This window comes from Vulpes lagopus, chromosome 2, assembly GCF_018345385.1.
Source record: "Vulpes lagopus strain Blue_001 chromosome 2, ASM1834538v1, whole genome shotgun sequence".
In the NCBI taxonomy this organism is placed as follows: domain Eukaryota; kingdom Metazoa; phylum Chordata; class Mammalia; order Carnivora; family Canidae; genus Vulpes; species Vulpes lagopus.
The window spans coordinates 12803620-12821994 of record NC_054825.1 but is presented as its reverse complement, the minus strand read 5'-3'; the positions used below and the strand labels follow the sequence as shown (position 1 = coordinate 12821994).

Genomic DNA, 18375 nt, shown 5'->3' with positions numbered 1-18375 from the left:
ATCAGTAATTTTTAGACCTGACTGAGAACAGTGGGAAGTTCTAAAAATGCTGATTTTCATTTCAAGGCCCATTCACACTAAAGATTCTAATTCAGTCTGCAATATGACCGAACAAATTGTAGTTGAAAAAAAATCCTCAGGAGCCTCGGATGATCAACACTGAGGATATGCACTGATCTAGGTGCTGTGGAGCACCCACAAAAGAAGATTCAGCATAGCTATTAAGAAGCTTAGATAGCTTAGTAAAGAAGACTAAGACCCAGACACAATAGATATCCTAGAGCAGTTATGTTCTATATCAGCAGAAATCCAAAGGGAAACACCATGTTATTAATCAAGAAAGAATTAAAGAGTATTTAGCCTCAAGGATAGGCTAAGCATGCTCAGAGGAGTTTAGAGAGCATTCCAGGACTGAGCCAAAGGATGGTCACAGCAAGGCTTAAAGGGCCTGAAAAGAGAGAGGTAAGGAAATTAAATTACCTAGAACTGAGAGATAAGGAATAGTAAAAGAAAAGTTGGAGAAGTAAGAAAAGCCCAAAATACAGTAAGTACATTGAAAGTTAGAAGAGTTTGGATTTGGTGTTACAAATCAGGGGTTCTTAACGCTTTCAAACTAGGCTTTTTAAACAGACTAAAGTTACCATGGCCCCAGGGCCCTAAATACCAAGTAATAATAACGCTAAATGTTACGATAAATAAATGCAAAAACCACAGTTCACTTAATACTCTCAGAGAGTCTCGTTCAGGTAAGGTTTAATTGGTTATGCTTGGTTAGGTGGTCTTCCACATGCATTCAGGGACCCGGGCTGCCCATCTTCTGGCTCGGCCCTTCTCAAGAATCTCTATTCAGCCAGCCCGAGACTCAGCAAAATATTTCAGTCAACCCTGCAGGCCATGCAGTCTCTACTGCTGTAGCACTAAAGTAGACACAAACCAGTGTCTAGTCTGGTTAGACTAGGCTGTAATGGCTGTTTGCATCAGCAGTTACATAATTTTCCAAAAACAAAAAAAACCTGAGTGCATGTTATACCATTTTTTAAAAAAACATTTTTATTCATTTATTTGAGAGAGAGAGAGAGAGCACGAGCAGGGGTGTGCTCCGCTGACACATTATTTACAAAAACAGGCAGCAAGCCAGTCCCGGGACCCTAGTCTTGTTTGTCAACCCCTGGCCTAAGGTACTGAGGAAGAGAGGCAATATAGATGACTGTATAGGATGTCTTCATGGGCCAGACCTGGACGTGTAGATATCTCTTTCACTAACTCTTCAATAAACCACAACTTCATCACCTGTCCCCATCTGGCTAAGGGTCTGGCTGTGTTTCTGTTTTTAAAAAAGGGCACCTTGTTTGCTGAACACATTTCCACTTTCCACTTTTCACTAGAAGACTAGCCTAGTGTTAAAGAAGAAATGACTGTGAACAAATGATTAAAAATGGTATAACAGGGGGCAAGCCCCAGTGGCTCAGAAGTTTAGCGCAGGCTTCAGCCCAGGGCATGATCCTGGAGACCCGGGATCGAGTCCCACGTCGGGCTCCCTGCATGGAGCCTGCTTCTCCCTCTGCCTGTGTCTCTGCCTCCCCCCTTCTCTCTTTGTGTCTCTCATGAATAAATAAATAAATAAAATCTTAAAAAAAAAAAAAGGTATAACAGGGGCACCTGAGGGGCTCAGTCATTTAAGTATCTGCCTTCGGCTCAGGTCATGATCCCAGAGTTCTGGGATCCAGCCCCACATCAGGCCCCCTGCTCAGTGGGGAGTCTGCTTCTCTCTCTCTCCCTCTGCCCTTAACCCCTGCTCGTGCTCTCTCTCTCTCTCAAATAAATGAATAAAAATGTTTTTTAAAAAAATGGTATAACATGCACTCAGGTTTTTTTTTTTTTGTTTTTGGAAAATTATGTAACTGCTGATGCAAACAAGCATTACTTTACAAAATCTGGGGTTAACCACACAACACATTGGTAGATACGGATGACACCAAACTACCTGTGATTTATAATTAAAAAGCAAGGTTAGCCGCAATTTTAAAACGCAAACAACTCGATACTGATCATAAATTGATGAAACATTTTCTGAAAATGGCAAGAATTCCAACAACACTTGCCGGCGCATGTGCAGTAGGAGTTCTGCAGCATGCCAAGCGTGAGACAGTATCCAGACTTCTTAGCACTGGCGGAGACCACAAACACAGTGCGGTGTACTCACCACACCCAACTCCGTTTCTTCTGGGTCCACTGCTGAACCAGATTTTTTCACTGGCCGCACTGAGGCGGGGACATGATGAACTCTGGCCAAGGGAACATCTGCAGAAGTGATGCACGCCACGGCCAGGCCCGGCACATAAAGCCATGCCACATGTGACCCCCCTCCTCACTCTCTTCCCTCACGGCGTAGCCCTGGAGGCCATGGGGTAAATGGTGGCACCGCGAGAAGGAAGAAGCCTGGTTCCGGAATAACGGCGTGGAGCTGTATGACCCAATGGAGCGAAACACCCCCTTCCCACCTCCCTGTCATTGTGAATCAGGTGGCGACAGCAAGGAGCAGCTTTCACTGTGATAAGCCACTGAGATCTGGGGTTGTCTATTACAGTTGATAAGCTACTTAACACAGAGTTCTTAAGAAACTCCAGAAATGTGCTATTTAGGGTCTGAACGCTACATTTCAGGAGCCCTTGACACTGATTTAGATTTTGAATAATGCTTTGTTGTACATAAACAATGCACATATTTTGCCTTTGTGGGTCTGTTTTCACTGTACCAGATCTTCACAGCCCACGCCGGGCTAGAAGAGGAGCCTCAAGGAATAAAATCACATTTTAGGAAATCGGTCTGCTATCTTGTGTTCACAGATTCAAAAATGGTTTTCTCTAACACCTACTACGTACCAAGCATCGGGCTGGAGATTCAGGGTGGAGAGCTGAATGAAATGGAGGTACAGCCCTCAAGATGTTGGTGATGGTGGGAGGGAGACCAGAGACTGGTCTATTACTGAACAACGGGATGCCCATGCAAAGCAAGACTTCCGTGTAAGAAAAGGCTGCTCCAAAGGGATCCAGCAGCTCTCTCAACAAGAGCAGGCAAGGCTTCAGAGAAGAGGGGCAGGTAAGGAGGAGACTGTGACTTAGTAAGTACAAGCCAAAGTGTTTCAAAGAATCCCATTCTTTTTGTCGGGTGATCCAACAAAAAGCTGAATTCGTTTCCGCTATTGGTTTTATGCAAGACTATTACAGGACCTATTCCAAGAACGGAAGCAGAACATGGTATTTTTTTTGTGTGGTTTACAAGGTGATTTCCTCAGGTGGATTTTACTTTTTTTTTTTTTTAATGAAGAAATAAAAACTCTGCCTTCTAAGAAAGTGTTCCTTAGTGCTGTCAAGCTTTTTGGAATAAAGAAAATTCTCTGGGCTTAATCACACCCTATCCACTTGCAGGGCAACATCACGGTCCCCCTGCACCTGTGACCACAGGTGAGCCAGCTCACTCACAAAGAACACGATCCGGTTCCACGGCTACGGCATCCACCCTTTACTCTGGCCAGTGTTCTCAGAGCCATCAGTGACAAGAGTCCGGGAGACCCTGAAGAGATCTGTTTAGCAGTACTGGAAAAAAAAAACAATCTGTGGCACACATCCTAGTGACAGGAGTCTAGAGCTTCCAAAGTGCATTTGGCTTAGATGTGAATGGGAGAAACCTAAAATGTCTCCAATGATCCCCAGGGGCTGATGTAAGGACAAGAAACAGGAGCATATGGCTACACAGAAACAAAATGACCTCCACTGCATCCCCCCAAACTCCACTCAAGATAAAGCTGCTTTCCAGAGGTTTTGAACTGAACTCTCTTCCTAGATCTACTTATAGGTGATCCTTCTATTTTACACTCTAAATAAGAGCGACCCTTTAATTGCAAATGCATTTACCACATAGTTTGTGACACACAGAGGAAAGGTAACTTTCCAGGAAACTACAGATGTAGTCGTCCTCATAGCTGGCCTCCCGAAGAACACGACGAAGAGAAAGGCTTAAAATTTAAAAATCTTCCATTTACCAAGAAATAGCTCTCATTTTGATAGAAACAGCATTTGTACTGATGTCACCCAAACACAGCCTAAATCTGGCAAAATGCCACACTCACTTTTAAAACCCGTGGCAATCCATGTAAACAGCCCCAGTATAGGGCAATTAAAGATTTGAGGATACTTATTTTTCTACATGCTGCCATCATTTAAAAACATTATTTTCCTGCCACTGCCCATTTTTCTTGCTTTTGACTCTAAAATTATTTAAATTATGCAATCTCTTAAGTTATCTCAGACAGTTGTTTTTAATTATCTTCTTCAAAAAAAAAAAGTTTAGCGAAAGGGAGAAAAAGCAAATATATTTCAATTTACCACTGTAACTTAGGACTTAAGACAGTATGTGTAATACACTATGTGAGATACCAAAATAAAATATTTGAGAATACCATAATGAAACTATGGACTCTTCAGTAAAATATTAATACCACACGATAAGAATGTATTCTTTTTGAGTATAGCTGATAAAGAAAACTGAACAATACTTTTTAAAGCCACAGTAAGTATTTATTGCTAAAAAAAAAAAAAATGAAAGAGACACACGTTTCCCTCGGAAATGTTAAATGCATACTTTAACACATCATTAGAAAATGAGAAGATAGGTAGGAAAGTACCGTCTAAAAGGGTGCTTGTTAATACTATACTTTTTGTTTGCAATGGGACAAAACAAAGCACTGTTTTTGAATAAAATACTACATGACAGTATATAAAACACAGTAAACAGCCACCATTCACGGGTTCCCTATTTGGGCCCTGGCTTTATACCATGTACTTGATTTATAATTTATCATCACCCAATCCTACCAAGTAGGTATTCTTTTCCTTGTTTCAAAGATGGAGAAGATGAGGTTTGTAGAGGTCACAGAGCTACTGAGCCAGGATTCCCACTCTGGTTGGTATTTATACATTATAGCCTTGAGGAAAAACTTCTACATTCCATGGCAAACACTCTACCATGCTAACCTATAACTGCTTAGGATTCCAATACATTCATCTTATTCTTTGATTAAGTTTTCTTTAATCAGCTTTTCCACTGTTCACTTCTGCAAAATCCATAATCTCATTTAAAGGAATAGAGTTCCCACTTGGACGAAGGAAGAAGTACCATTATATACAAAACTGAGAACTCAGATTTTGAAAATCTAATCTTTATCATGATAGTGATTATTCCTATGACCAGAAATCATCATACAGCTACTCTTTGATATATTTATAGCACCCAAAGGGTCACAAAATTCCAATAAACATTCACAAATAGAAGTGACTTCTAAATAGCCATTTGATGAGGCTAGTTAACACCGACGATGAAAACCATTAATACTTAACATAAGCCAGTATTTCTTAAAGAACAGCCCATAGGCTACTATTGGCCCACTAATCCTCCCCAGAGAGCCTGTGAACTAATCCCTGGAAAATAGTATCTAGAAACCCAACGTATCACCTAAATTTCTGGCCTGAATTAAGACCCAGTGGTGATTCACTCTTAACCACTCTCATCAAAAGCTATGCCATTCTCTTCCTAAGTTTCAGTGAGTTTCTGGCTCACATAGAAATAGACTAGGGTAGGGATTATGAATCTTTTATCCTTCTAAGATAAAAAGTTCAATTCCAAAGATGTATGTAGCATTGCCTGGCTCCATAATTAATTATAAAAATAAGATAAGAATTGTGTTCAAGTCAAATAAAAGGAATTTAAAACATTCAAGTATTTAAAAGGGTATTTGATACTTTCAAGTGTAGTTTTTTTCAAAATAGCACAACTTCCCCCATGAGGCTTACCTTGAAGATGGCATTATATTTGAAGCCCTGAATTTTGTTGTAAACGGATTAGTTGACTCATAATCAAAATAGTCCTGCCGATTTTCACTAAATGCGTTAGGTGATTTCAAGTCACAAGGGCTATCAGATCCCCCATTGTTAAGTTTATCAGATCTTCGGCTATCTTTTTTTCCAGTCACTCTTTCAAACAAGCTAACTTTCTCTCTTTTCTCTCTTTTATTTTCTTTTCTTACTTCAACTGATTTTGAAAATAAATTCATGCTGCTGTCCCATGATTCACTGCTTTCTTCAAATGGATTTTTCTTCCTTGGCAGTGTTGCAAATTTTTGGGGTAATGAAGCAGTCACATTTGTAAATGGGTCATTTTGTCTTCCGAAAGACGATTCACCTTCATCCACACTGCTGTCAGGTTGGTTCATTTTAGAAGTATCAAAGCTTAATGTTCTTCTGTGTGGAGATTTGAGACTTCCTGCAAACAATTTTGTAGTTAGTACATAATCAGTGACACATTACATCACACTACTTGACACATTCTGTGTGCACACTGCTGCTTTTAGAATGAGAGCAATTAGCTATTTAAAGATATTAACCTTTAAAATAATCAAGGAAAACAATCTTAAAATGGTGAAGTATAGCAGTCTCAAGTAGGTAAGCTAATAATAATTAGCATATTGCTAGACAATCAGTAATTTACTCAGCTCAGAAAAAAACAATCACATAAACCATAATGTCAAAACTAGAGGTTCTGGTGGGCAAGATGGTGCTATAAATTCTCAAAGACTTTTTTCATCATTAGCATTAAATATACTTTGCTACTTCTGAACATACAAGATTTTTTTTCTAGGAACTTTCTGATTAAATGGAGTATTTATTTATGCTTCAGGCTTTCAGGACCAAAGAAACAGCAGTAAAAAAAAAAAAAAGATGCCAGGCCATGAAAAGCAACTGGGACTCATTTTTGTTATCATGTAATAATATAAACACAATGCTGAATGCAGACAAGTTCTGCCTTTAATAAACTTACCAATTTTGAGTATATTCGACACTCAATAAAGAGCTAAGCTTAGAAACTACCTAGAAATTGCAATTTTTATTTTCTAACTTTATAAGCTAGACTTTAAAAATTAAAAGGGTAGTTCGGATCACTAAGGATACAATGAGAAAGTGTCACTTACCACTTTCCGGAACCACTCCAAAGGAATCTACATGCCGACCAAGAAGATGTGTTTGACCAATGGTGCCAGACTTCAGTTTCTCAGAAGATATGTGGGTCCCAGTTAAGTCAGACATTGAATGTGCTGAAGAGAGTCGCTGAGGACCCAGAAGGAAAGGCTTTTTTGGTTTGGATTTCATCTGTATTTCACCACTTGAAAAGTCAGTATTGGCATCGGGTATGTGAGAACTTGGAATGATTGCAGAAGACGTATCAGAAAATGTCCCATCATTTTTTCTACCTTTCATCTTATCTTTTAATTTTGCAAAAGGAGATCTTGTTTTGTCTTTCATTGATAAGTCAAACATACTTGCTGTCATATTGTTCCGCATGAATTGAATATTGACCTTTATCTCACCCCTGTTTTTGGCTCTTTTTCCTTGTTTGGATTCTAATCTAAACCACCTTAAAGAGAAGGAAAAAACTGGGTTGTAACACACACTGCAGAGAGGATACAGGCTTGTTATGTACAAATAGCTTTTTAGGTTAAGCTATGAACCATCAAAGCGATGGAAGCATGATAGCTATTATGCATCCATCTGACTTTAAGTGTTGCTAGTGGCCTAAGAACATTTGTTAATGTCAAAGGACTGAGGCAGAGACTATGAAATAATTCATCAATACAAACTCCTCTTGAGCACTATAAAATAATCACATTTTTAATAATTAAATATTTAGCCCCAACCCCAAAATATTTCTTCTGTAAAAGCTACTGGAAGAATTTTGTTAATATCGGAGCGTGTTGCATTACAGTGTGCTAACTGTGAAAATGACATAAGATGTGATTTAGATTCATGTCAAGCGGGCCAAAGCCTTCTCCTGAATAAAATAGGAAAAATGAGTAAAACATAGGAAGTGACAAATAGTAGTGAACCCTGTAAAGTTTTTGAAGGAAAAAGAAACCTTAAATGCTTCCTGTTAGAATCTACTTGCTTCATTTATCATTGCTACTGTACCAATACCAAAGAGAAATTATTCTAATTGGAGCCAAATCTTATGCTTTTTGTCAGTTCGCTGAATTGCACCGTCCGTTGTCAAATGATGTTACAGTAGTCCCCCTTATCCACGGTTTCGCTTTCCACGGCTTCAGTTACCAGCAGTCAACTGCGTTCTGGAAGCAGACGATCCTCTGTCTGACACAGCCTCAGAAGGTCAGTTAGCAGCCTGATGCTATGTCACAAAGCCTACGTCATTCACCTCACTTCATCTCAATACGGAGGCATTTTATCATCTCACATCATCACCAGAAGGGTGAGTACAGGACAGTAAGACATTTTAAGAACGAGATCATATTCGCATTACTTTTATTACAGTATATAACTGTTCTATTGTATTATTAATCTCTTACTGTGCCAAATTTATAAATTAAACTTTATCATAGGTATGTAAATGTAAAGGAAAACATAGTATATCTAGGATTGGGTGCCAGCCAGTTTCAGGCTAGATCCCACTGGGGGCCTTGGAACTTATTCCCTGTGGATAAGAGGGGGCTACTGTATAAGAAGTAAAGTTTATTTTGGTTTGTTCTGTGGTGTTTTTTATCTATGAGAAAGTCTCCAGTGGTCAGTGTTACAAGTGGTCATTTTACAGAGAAAATAGCTTAAAAAAAAATTGCAAAATCAAGCCTCGAAGAGAGTTTCTATAGTATTTCCACATTTTTTTTAACAATGAAGCATAACCTGCAAATAGGTTACATTTATACTTAAATATAGCTCTAATCAAGTGTAACAAACTTTCTTAGCTACAAAGGAACTCTGATCTAATTTTACATTAGTACTTTCTCTCCTGTTACCAAGAAGATATGCCAGAAGAAGCTCATGTTTACTATACATCAGGTGGAAGACTGGTTCACCATTCTTTCCAGGCAGGAGAGAAAATTGGCACATACCATATGTACAATCTTAGAAAGTAAAACACACAAGAGAAATATCTTCTTCATTAATCTGAAGCAATTCAATCAATTATGATCTAGTTGCATTAAAAAAAGTAATTTTTAAAAATAAAATGTTTTATAATAAAAAGCATTACCCCAAGACCCTACACTGAGAAAAGCTTTTGAAGCAAATGGTGAAATCTGAACACACAGGGACTAGAAATAGAAATAAGAAAGGACAGCAATCAACTCTGTGGAATAGAGAACCTTGAACAATACAAAATTTAGCACTCAAAAAGCCTGGAAATGAAACAAGGTCAGACACCCTGTTATTAATTCCCAATTCTAGAAAATAAAGCCATTCTCAATGGGGGGAGAAATGCTTCTGATGGATGGTACACGGGAAATGTTCTGTAACATCTCAGGCTTTACACAAAGTAAATGAGTACACTTTGTAGGAAGTGTACCAAAAACAAAAAAACTTAGGCCTAGAGGACTTCCATGTATACAACAAATCAAAGCAAATCTGAGGAAAAATAAATAAATCAATAACCAATAGATGGAAGGAGGTGAGAGGAATCAAAACTCACCGAATTTCAGAAATAAGACCAAATCAATGATCTACTTTAACATCCATGTTTCATAGATGAGGGAACTGGGGCACAAAGGCTAAGTAACACCCCAATGTCAGATTAAAGCCAATAAGGAAAATACCCAAGCTGATGAATAACATCTGCATGAAAATAGAAGTTCTTTCCTATTTGATGAACCACATATGTTAATAAGGTTAAAGGCAGGGCTGGCCATGTGTTAGGGGACCCTGTGTTTAATCAGGCGGCAGTGACAACCAAGGAGGAAGGCAATGCAGGTTTTCTACTGCTAAAGGGTAAGCTCCTTGAAGGCAATTTGCCTTGCATTCAATAAATGTTTACTGGATAATTTTTTTCTAAAACTATACTCTTACCGTAACCAAGCTAAAACTGTGTGTGTGTTTCACCATTTTGTTTTATGGTAGGGAACACTAAAGACTCATCAGGTAAGCTTAAAAGAATCAAGCAAGTCAGTATTTGAATACAAACTCTAAATACAGGAGAGTTTCCATCCCCCCACTCCCAGAAAAAAAAAAATGCAAAGAACTTTTAACAAATGTATAAAACTTAAAACTTAGGCATGACAAACTACGTTAGCTGCTTTGTTTTGAAAGTGAGGTAATGGGGAAGTCTTAATGAGACCTTCAAGAATCATTCCAGAGATAGCACTCATTTTCCCAGGCTTCAAAAAGATAAAATGAAGACACAGCATTTGGGGCTTAGTGGATTAATGCTGATTTTTTTTTTTCACCTCTGGAGTGCTGTTTTTAAACTGTATATGGCCTCTGTTCAATTTTTAGTGGGCACAGGTCCATGTTCAAAAACCACCACACATGTGGGAACTATTCCCAAGCAATTGGTGCTGTGTGGTCAGAAACGGGACAAGATTGGCAGGAAGGGTGCCAGAGGCCAGGACACAGGTGCACTGCAGAAACTCGCACAAAAGTCCTAAAATCTGCATGTGCTTGAGTCATACCTAACTCTAGGGACTCTGATTGTTATTACTTTTCATGAGCATTAAAAAAAAAAAATCACCCATTCCTGTTGTAAAAAAAAAAAAAAAATCAATAGATATTACATAACAGCATGAACGATTTTACCGTTCTATTATTAAACACTGCATTATTTCCTTAAATCTCATGCCAGAACCAACCCAGACACCCATAAAAGTGGGAGATACAGAAGTTCTCTTTCCATGCCCCACTCAAAATGTTATGACTCGGGCCCTTTCCCTCTCCTTAAAAGAAAAAAAGAAGAACGGCATTTAATTTTAAATTATAAAAATAAGTAAAATAATAGTTTTAGCCATCACACTTCTTTGCCTATCATGACACAATTGGAAGACAAGCTGTAAATACTTGTCTTCAGTGTCAAGAGTATAAAATGTCACACCCAGCAGTTTCATGGGACTTCTAAATCAGCTGGTAGCCTTCATCACTCATACTGGTTTTCTAAAAAGCACTTGGGGATATGCCGACAAGGCTCAGCACTGTGCAGAATATTAAATATCTTTCTTGCAATACACCGGTGGCCCAAGTTCATCTTGTACTGTACCACATGCACAGCTGTGCTGGAAAAGGAAGCTATTAAATATATTAAAAAACTAGAAATATTACCAATAAAGATATCTCGTCAAATATGTGGTCCTCATTTATCCACAAAGAAAATGGGATTTAATAACATCTGAAAATCACTCTGCATGCAATAACATCACAAGCCCTGTTGAGAACATTTAAAAGCATTTTCCTCCTGAAAGTTCTAATCAATTTTATTTAGTAGCCAATAGAGAATTTCTGTAGGGAGACCACGATAGGAGAGTTACTTATGGCCAAATTTATTGTAATTCGGATGTTGCCAAAGATAAGGAGTAAAGCAAGAAGGAATTTTTAAAGCTCACTTCATCCTCTGAATCTCTGGATTCACAGTTGGGCCTACTTTGGCTCGGAAAATTTAGATTTCATAGGAGGCCTGTAATAGGTCACTCATTAACATAAAAAGTACCAAAAAAGGCAGCATAACATTTGCAGTTACAATATACTAGAAAGTCTACCTTCAAAACACTTTAAATATCATAGGGTAAGTTTCATCCAAAATTGGTGATCTGAACAAACTGCTTGGTGATCATCTATCTTTCAGCTTCAACCTAATGAAAAACTCCTCAGAGGAAATTTTGTAGGTAACAAATACCATTTTGTAGGTATCAAACACTTATCAAAAACCATCAATATACATTCAATTTTACATTTTTTTAAAACTTTTCTCTCCTTTTTCTTAAAATACTGTTATCTCCTGAGTAAATATTTACCATTTTTCCTCTTGCATTCCTAGTACTTATCTGTCTATCCCTTTACCCTTCACGTACTAAATCTTACATCAAGTCCTGATTTAAAAAAAAAAAAAAAAGTAATAAAAATAAAAACTCCAATCAAGAGAAGCTTGCAGGAAGATGTACAGAGAATAGTAAGGCGCACTTGTTGTAAAAACGTAATAAGAAATGGACATGAACTTCAAGAAAGTTACCATTATCAAAAGTTTTCAAAAGGGCAAATAAATTTCGGGCATGTGGGAAACACCAAAGCTGCTTTGGACACTTGAAGCCCTCTTACAAACTCAACCTATATTTTTCTCTCATTAATTCCGTTAATTTCAAGGTTCTCTCAGATCAGGTTGAAGGAAGGGTGAGTATATCTGTATCTCTGAAAACACGTAATTTTCCGACTTGAGACATAACATCCAAGTGTTAATTTATATCATCCTTTTTTAAATGACAACGTATCTCTCCTGAGCTTGAAAGTCAGAGGTAAAAGGACGTGTTTGCAGTGAAGACGCCCCTGAATCACTTCATCACAAGAACTCCATCACACTATCCTCAACACGCGGGCTCTACAGAACTATTTCCGAAGTAATACACTAACTCCAATAGGTTGTGAATTCACAGAAAAAATGTCAGCGTGCATTCAAGGTTGCGAATGTTTGTACACACTTAAATTTTTTTTTTCTTTCAACAGCTCTCGACTCCATCGAGATGTACTGACCCTGAAAGATGGCTGAGCTAAAACACCGGCCAGCTTGTTTCTGAAGCTGAAACGAAATCCTGACCTCTAAATTTGGTAATAGACCTTTAGACAACTTCAAAATTCAACATGAGACCTTATATTGACAGATTTAATTCTCCATTTCCTGGCAAACTGTAGTGTTTCACGATCACAGCAACTCACACAAGTTTTAGGTGGTCAGCACTGTGATCAAGTCCTCTTACGAGCGGTGAAAACCATGTCAGTTTGCTTAAAATTCAGTGCAAAATACTCAATTATTTAACATGTTTACCTTAACCAGAAATGCGAGAGTAATGGATCATTACTGCCTCCATTAAAAAAAAAAAAAATATATATATATATATATATATATATTTCTTCACAAGGGCTATTTTTTACTCCAGATTCGTGCAACCATGGTGCTTACAACTAGGTCATATTTCAATCCAAAAAAAAAAAAAAAAAAAAGAGAGAGAGAGAGAGAGAATGCCCCAAGTAATTTCCAAGAACAGAAAATCCGTAAATAAGATAATCTCCCCCAAATTCAAAATAAATTACATAACTTACTCTGTTTTCCTTCTTTGTTTGTCCTCAAAGATGTCATTGAGATTGATTGCCACCTGCCCTAAAAACTTATCCAGACCCACCAGGGACCTGTGCATAACTATGAGGAAAAGGATGTATTTCTCGGGATTCCCCTGCATTAGCAATCCAGGGAGCTCGAAGGAGGCCTCCTCCTTCCAGACAGGCTCAAGGGTTTTCTCAGCTACAGAGGTGGAGTACTTTTCCTTGCCCAGCTGAATTATAGTGTATGTGTCATTGGTGCCACTTTTGCCTTTTGGCTTAAGATCTTTGGCTTGGAGCACTGTGACCTGCACGTGGGTAGGAAACCACTTTTGGGCTTGCTCGGACAGCATCATTCTGGGTCTCTGGGGGGGTCTGCGGTGGTGGTGGCTTCCCTCGGCGCCCGAGCCCTCCGCGCAGGCAGCGCCCCTCCCGCAGGGAGAGCCTAATCCCTGAATCACTGCATCCTCCGGCACCCGGCGGCGGCGGGCGAGCTCACGGCTGCCCGCCTGGCCCGGGGCTCGCGGCGCGGCGCCTCGCTGGGGCGGCCCGGGGGCGCGGCTGCGCTGGGGGGGCCCTCTCCGCTGCAGGCGCCCGGGGGCCCAGCATGCCCGCCGGGCCGGGCCGGGCCGGGCCGGGCCGGGCCGGGCCGAGCCGCCCGCGCCTCCGCGCCGCCCCCCGCGCCCCCGCGCGCCGCCCGCTGCGGGGACCGGCCCCGGGCGGCGGCTGCGGGCGGCTCCCGGGCCTGCGGCGGCTCAGGCCTGGCCGCCGGGGCCCGCGCGGGGCCGCCCCCCGGCCCGCTCCCCCGCTCCCCCGCCGCCGCGCCGCCCCCGCCTCCTCCGCGCCTCCCGCCTGCCCGCGCCGCTCGGCGGGCCCGGCCCGGCTCCTCCTTCCGACCCCGGTAATACGAACCGCCGGCGGCTCGCGCGGCCCGGCTGCCTCTAGCAAACCTCTCCCTCCTCCTCCTCCTCCTCCTCCTCCTCCCCCTCGCCTCGGCTCCTCCTCTCGGGCGGGGGCGGGGCGGGTCGCCCGGCCGCGGAGCTGGACGGGGAGGGCAGGGGACGCGGCCGCCCCAGCGACGGCGGGCCGCGGGCTGTCAGGGCGGCGGACGCCGGGCTCAGCCTCGCGGGGCCCGCGGCTCCCAACCCCCGGCGGGCGGCGGCGGCGGCGGCGGCGGCGGCACTTCCGGGTTGGCCGCCTCCATGTTGAACTCGGGGACGCGAGGGGCGGGGCCGGGCGGGGTCAGGGGTCAGCGCCTCCCTGGTTGCCGTGGCGACCGGCGGCGCGCGGCGCGAGCTCCGGGGCCCGGGGCTGGGTGCGCCTCCTCGGCGCGGCGCCCGGCTCCCAGGACGGGGCGGGGCGGCCTGCACCGGGGGCGCGGGGGGTGGTTGCCACCCGGGCCCGCCCGATCTGGGGAGGGATGCCCGGGTTGCGTCTTTGGAAAGCGTGTGGGCCGCCTGCGCCTGGCACCGAGCACCGAGCGGTGGGTGTCGGATAGATGGTGGCTGGCGCGGCGCATCAGCCCTCTCCATCGACCGAAAGCGCCCGTTTCCCCAACCCCTTATCCGCTCTCCTCTAATTCACTGGGAAGACGTCCTCCACCTCCCATGGAAGAAGAGGGGGAAAGCAGATGAAAGGTTCCAGAACCAACACAGGAACCAATAAAGATCGGGAGAGACACTGAGGCTAGAGTCAGAAGAGCTGACCGCCCCCCCCCCCATGTCTGCCATCATCAGCCTGTGTGACCTTGGACAAGTCTTCTCCCCTCCCCGAGCCTCAGCTTCCTCGGGGGCTAGGACACCCCCTGGGCGCTCACTGTGTAGACTATCCACCTTTTGAAGCCGAACCCAGAGAGGACTCTCCTTCACCAAGGGCTGCGGACGGCTGTCTCACCTGTGCCTGTGGGCAAAACCTGGTGGACACACGCGCCGTAGGAATGCAAGGGGCGTTTTAGGAGAAGCCAATACTGGGGCGCCCGGGTGGCTCAGGGGTTGAGCGTCTGCCTTGGGCTCAGGGCATGATCCTGGAGTCCTGGGATCGAGTCCCACGTTGGGCTCCTTGCATGGAGCCTGCTTCTCCTTCTGCACGTGTCTCTGCCTCTCTCTTTCTGTGTGTCTCTCATGAATAAATAAATAAAATCTAAAAAAAAAAAAAAAAGAGAGAGAGAGAGAGAGAAGGCAATACTGAGCTTTTTCGGACTAGCCAGATCTAGTGGGGCTGATGAGTCGGAGCCTTGCTGGATGCTCTGCCTCTGCCAGAGATTCAGTGTGTGGCCTGTGATGGGCACTTACCTGAGGCAAGGAACTGAGATTCTGGGAGCCTCCATCTCTTTGTCCATAAATTGCAGATAAAATGGCTACTGTTGGCTTTTTATTTTATTTTATCACGACTAAAATAGTTTGGAGGAGTATTCTGAGATACTGTACATTTTCTGGCACCGAGTCTCCTTTCGCCCCTCTCTTTCCCCATTACAAGAGACATTTGTATACTACCTTTATTGTATTTTTTTCTGTCCGTGTCTTATCTTCCCAAGGAAATTTTTTTTTAAGATTTTATTTATTTATTCATGAGAGACAGAGAGGGAGAGAGAGAGGCAGAGACATAGGCAGAGGCAGAGGGAGAAGCAGGCTCCATGCAGGGAGCCTGATGTAGGACTGGATCCTGGGACTCCAGGATCACACCCTGGGCGGAAGGTGGGCGCTAAACCGCTGAGCCACCCAGGGATCCCCCTTCCCAAGGAAATTCTAAATTCTTTAGACTGCCTTGTGTATCGTGGATCATTCCTTCACAGTGCCTAGCATCCAGTAGGTACTTGATTTATTGAATGACTGAATGCATCTTCTCCCTTATAGGAAGAATTTTGAAAGTGAAACAATATGATAGATGTGTGTACACTTTTCCAACTAAAAATGGCCATAAAAGTAAGCTGGTGTATAATTTTTTGTCCACTTAAGGACATTATGTACTCCGTGTTCCTCAGTGTCCCGTGTTTGCAGGATACCAGCACTGAAAACAAACAGGGGTCTTTTCACATAATATTTTTTGAATGGAGTTAGGTGAAGGCCCACTATATTTGTGTCAGAAGAGTAGCCATTGAAGAATCTTAGCGGGGGAGGGGAGACCTTATGTGTTATTTTAGTCTTGTGGAAGAAGGGACTTTCCTCACACTAAAAGACAACACCAGGAATCTCAAGGACAACCCAAATTCTAGCACATTCTTTCGGGAACCCACTGACACTTGCTAGTGTCTATAGATTTCCTTTCATGTATTGGGAATTCTCAGTTTTTTAGTACTACTTGCACACGTGGCTGGTGTAAGTTCTACATGAAGTAGTCACTCCAAAATGAGACCCTGGATTAGTTTGCCACCAGACTCTTCAGGGAGACAAATGAGAGATGAATCTGAAATGATACTGAGCTAGACACCATCTAGAATGAAAAGACCTGATTTTAGGTCATTCTAAGAAAAGCATACCATAAATATGTTAAAATTTTTTTTTGCCATCTCTGAGCCAGTGTATGAAAAAGCCATGTGTGGAAAATAAAACAAAATCATCATCGTACTGTGAATATATAGCATCTGGATCCCAGAGTGGGCAGTTGTCAACTTTAAAGAAAAATATTCTTAGGGATTTTTAAAGAGTGCACTGAATAGTCAATGGTGGAATTTCAAGCAGGATCTCCAGCGAGAAATAATTTGACACCTGAAAGTTACAAAAACAAAATGAAACATGATAAAAACAAATTTAAGTTTAGAATTTTTACCATTGCATTTTTAAAGTCTTCATGTCTCTATTAAAAGTTGTAATTAAATAAACAATAGGCAATTAATTATAATAGTGGATGTGTGTTTCTAAAGAGCTTAAATTGTTTGGTAAGCTTTATTAATGATTATAAACTTGTTTACAAGTATCATTTCACTCATCTCTGAAATATAGTCATCTCTAGGGTGGAAGTTGGCAGCAGTAGTTCACAGCAACACAATAACATACTCCAACACAATTCAGGGAATACTCCAAAGGCAAGAGCTAAACAATTAGAATTGCTAACATCTCTTCCTGTAGCACCCACATTTCTTTTGAGTTTTCCCAAAACCTAGCTAGAGCCAAAATTGTTTAGATTTTACTATCTGGCAAGATCAGAAGTTATGACCTAATGTGCGTAAGCCAGAATAAGAAAATAGCATATTTTTGTCCCAGGGAAGTAAATAACAGCAACAAAAATGAGCTAAATAGAAGCAAGAATTACATTGTAAAAGTGAAGCAATTTCCTATAGGTAAGTGTTTTTTTTTCTTTTTTGATTATTTATTTAAAAAGTAAAAACATGTCAGTTGGATCAAATATGTGGTTGGCTCAGAGAGAGAAATAATGACAGTTATATAAGATCTGGGATCAAAGTGGTTCTGCAGAATGTTTATTGTCTTACAGTTTACAAAATTCTTCTTATTAATTTTTACATATTCAGTAATTTAAAAGGGGGAGAAGGATTGCATACATAAAGACAACACACCAAAGTTGAAGTCATTTTTATTATTATTATTATCCTATGACTAATGATATGTGCAGAAATGTTTGGTATTGGGAAACCAAATACCAGCACTTGGGAAAATAAGATCTTAAAGGAGTAAAATGCTGAAAGTTCTCATTTTAAACTGTTACAATGCCTGTTGCAACGAATAAGAACAATTTGACCAGAAAGTAAAAATGGTCAATATTTATTCTCCAAAAGTGGAAGATTTCACTAGTTGAAAATATTGAGTAAGTGCTACATGTCTAAGTCAAGTCCCATAAGGAGACTTATTCCAAGCACTATAAAAGATTTTTCCCTTTGGGCATCAGTATCACTAAACTCGCACCTTGTGAATTGATTGTAGGACAATTATAATGCTCTTAGTGTTTAAATAACCCACTAGGTCACTCCCATATACATTATATAACAGATATTATTTTCCATTTGGAGGTTCAAAGATACAAGGGCAACCAGAAGCTTTCCCAAAATATCATCACAATCTTCAGACTTCAAATACACACACACACACACACACACACAAACACTTGAGATATATATATATATATACAAAATTTATATATCCCAAAAAATATATTTTATCAAAAATATACAAAACTTACATACATATGGCAAAACTCCAGTTATATTGAAGATACATACATAGATTAATCTTCACATAACCAGTCAAAAAAATAAAATAAAAGAGTATTTGGCAAATTGATTTGAAATTATAATCACAAT

General features: G+C 41.3%; 1 protein-coding gene across 2 annotated transcripts in view; it reads right to left on the bottom strand.

The window, feature by feature from the left end:
• The window catches only part of RAB11FIP2 (RAB11 family interacting protein 2), a 42163-nt gene extending 28423 nt beyond the window's left edge, over window positions 1–13740 (bottom strand). For both annotated transcript variants that reach the window (XM_041743862.1, XM_041743863.1), the window contains exons 1-3: window positions 13128–13740; window positions 7025–7467; window positions 5850–6318 (exon numbers count right to left, since the gene is read on the bottom strand). In XM_041743862.1, the coding sequence (XP_041599796.1) occupies window positions 5850–6318; window positions 7025–7467; window positions 13128–13480 (1265 nt within the window). In that variant the 5' untranslated portion in view covers window positions 13481–13740. The remainder of the gene's footprint in view (window positions 1–5849; window positions 6319–7024; window positions 7468–13127) is intronic.
• Window positions 13741–18375: the final 4635 nt, after the last annotated feature.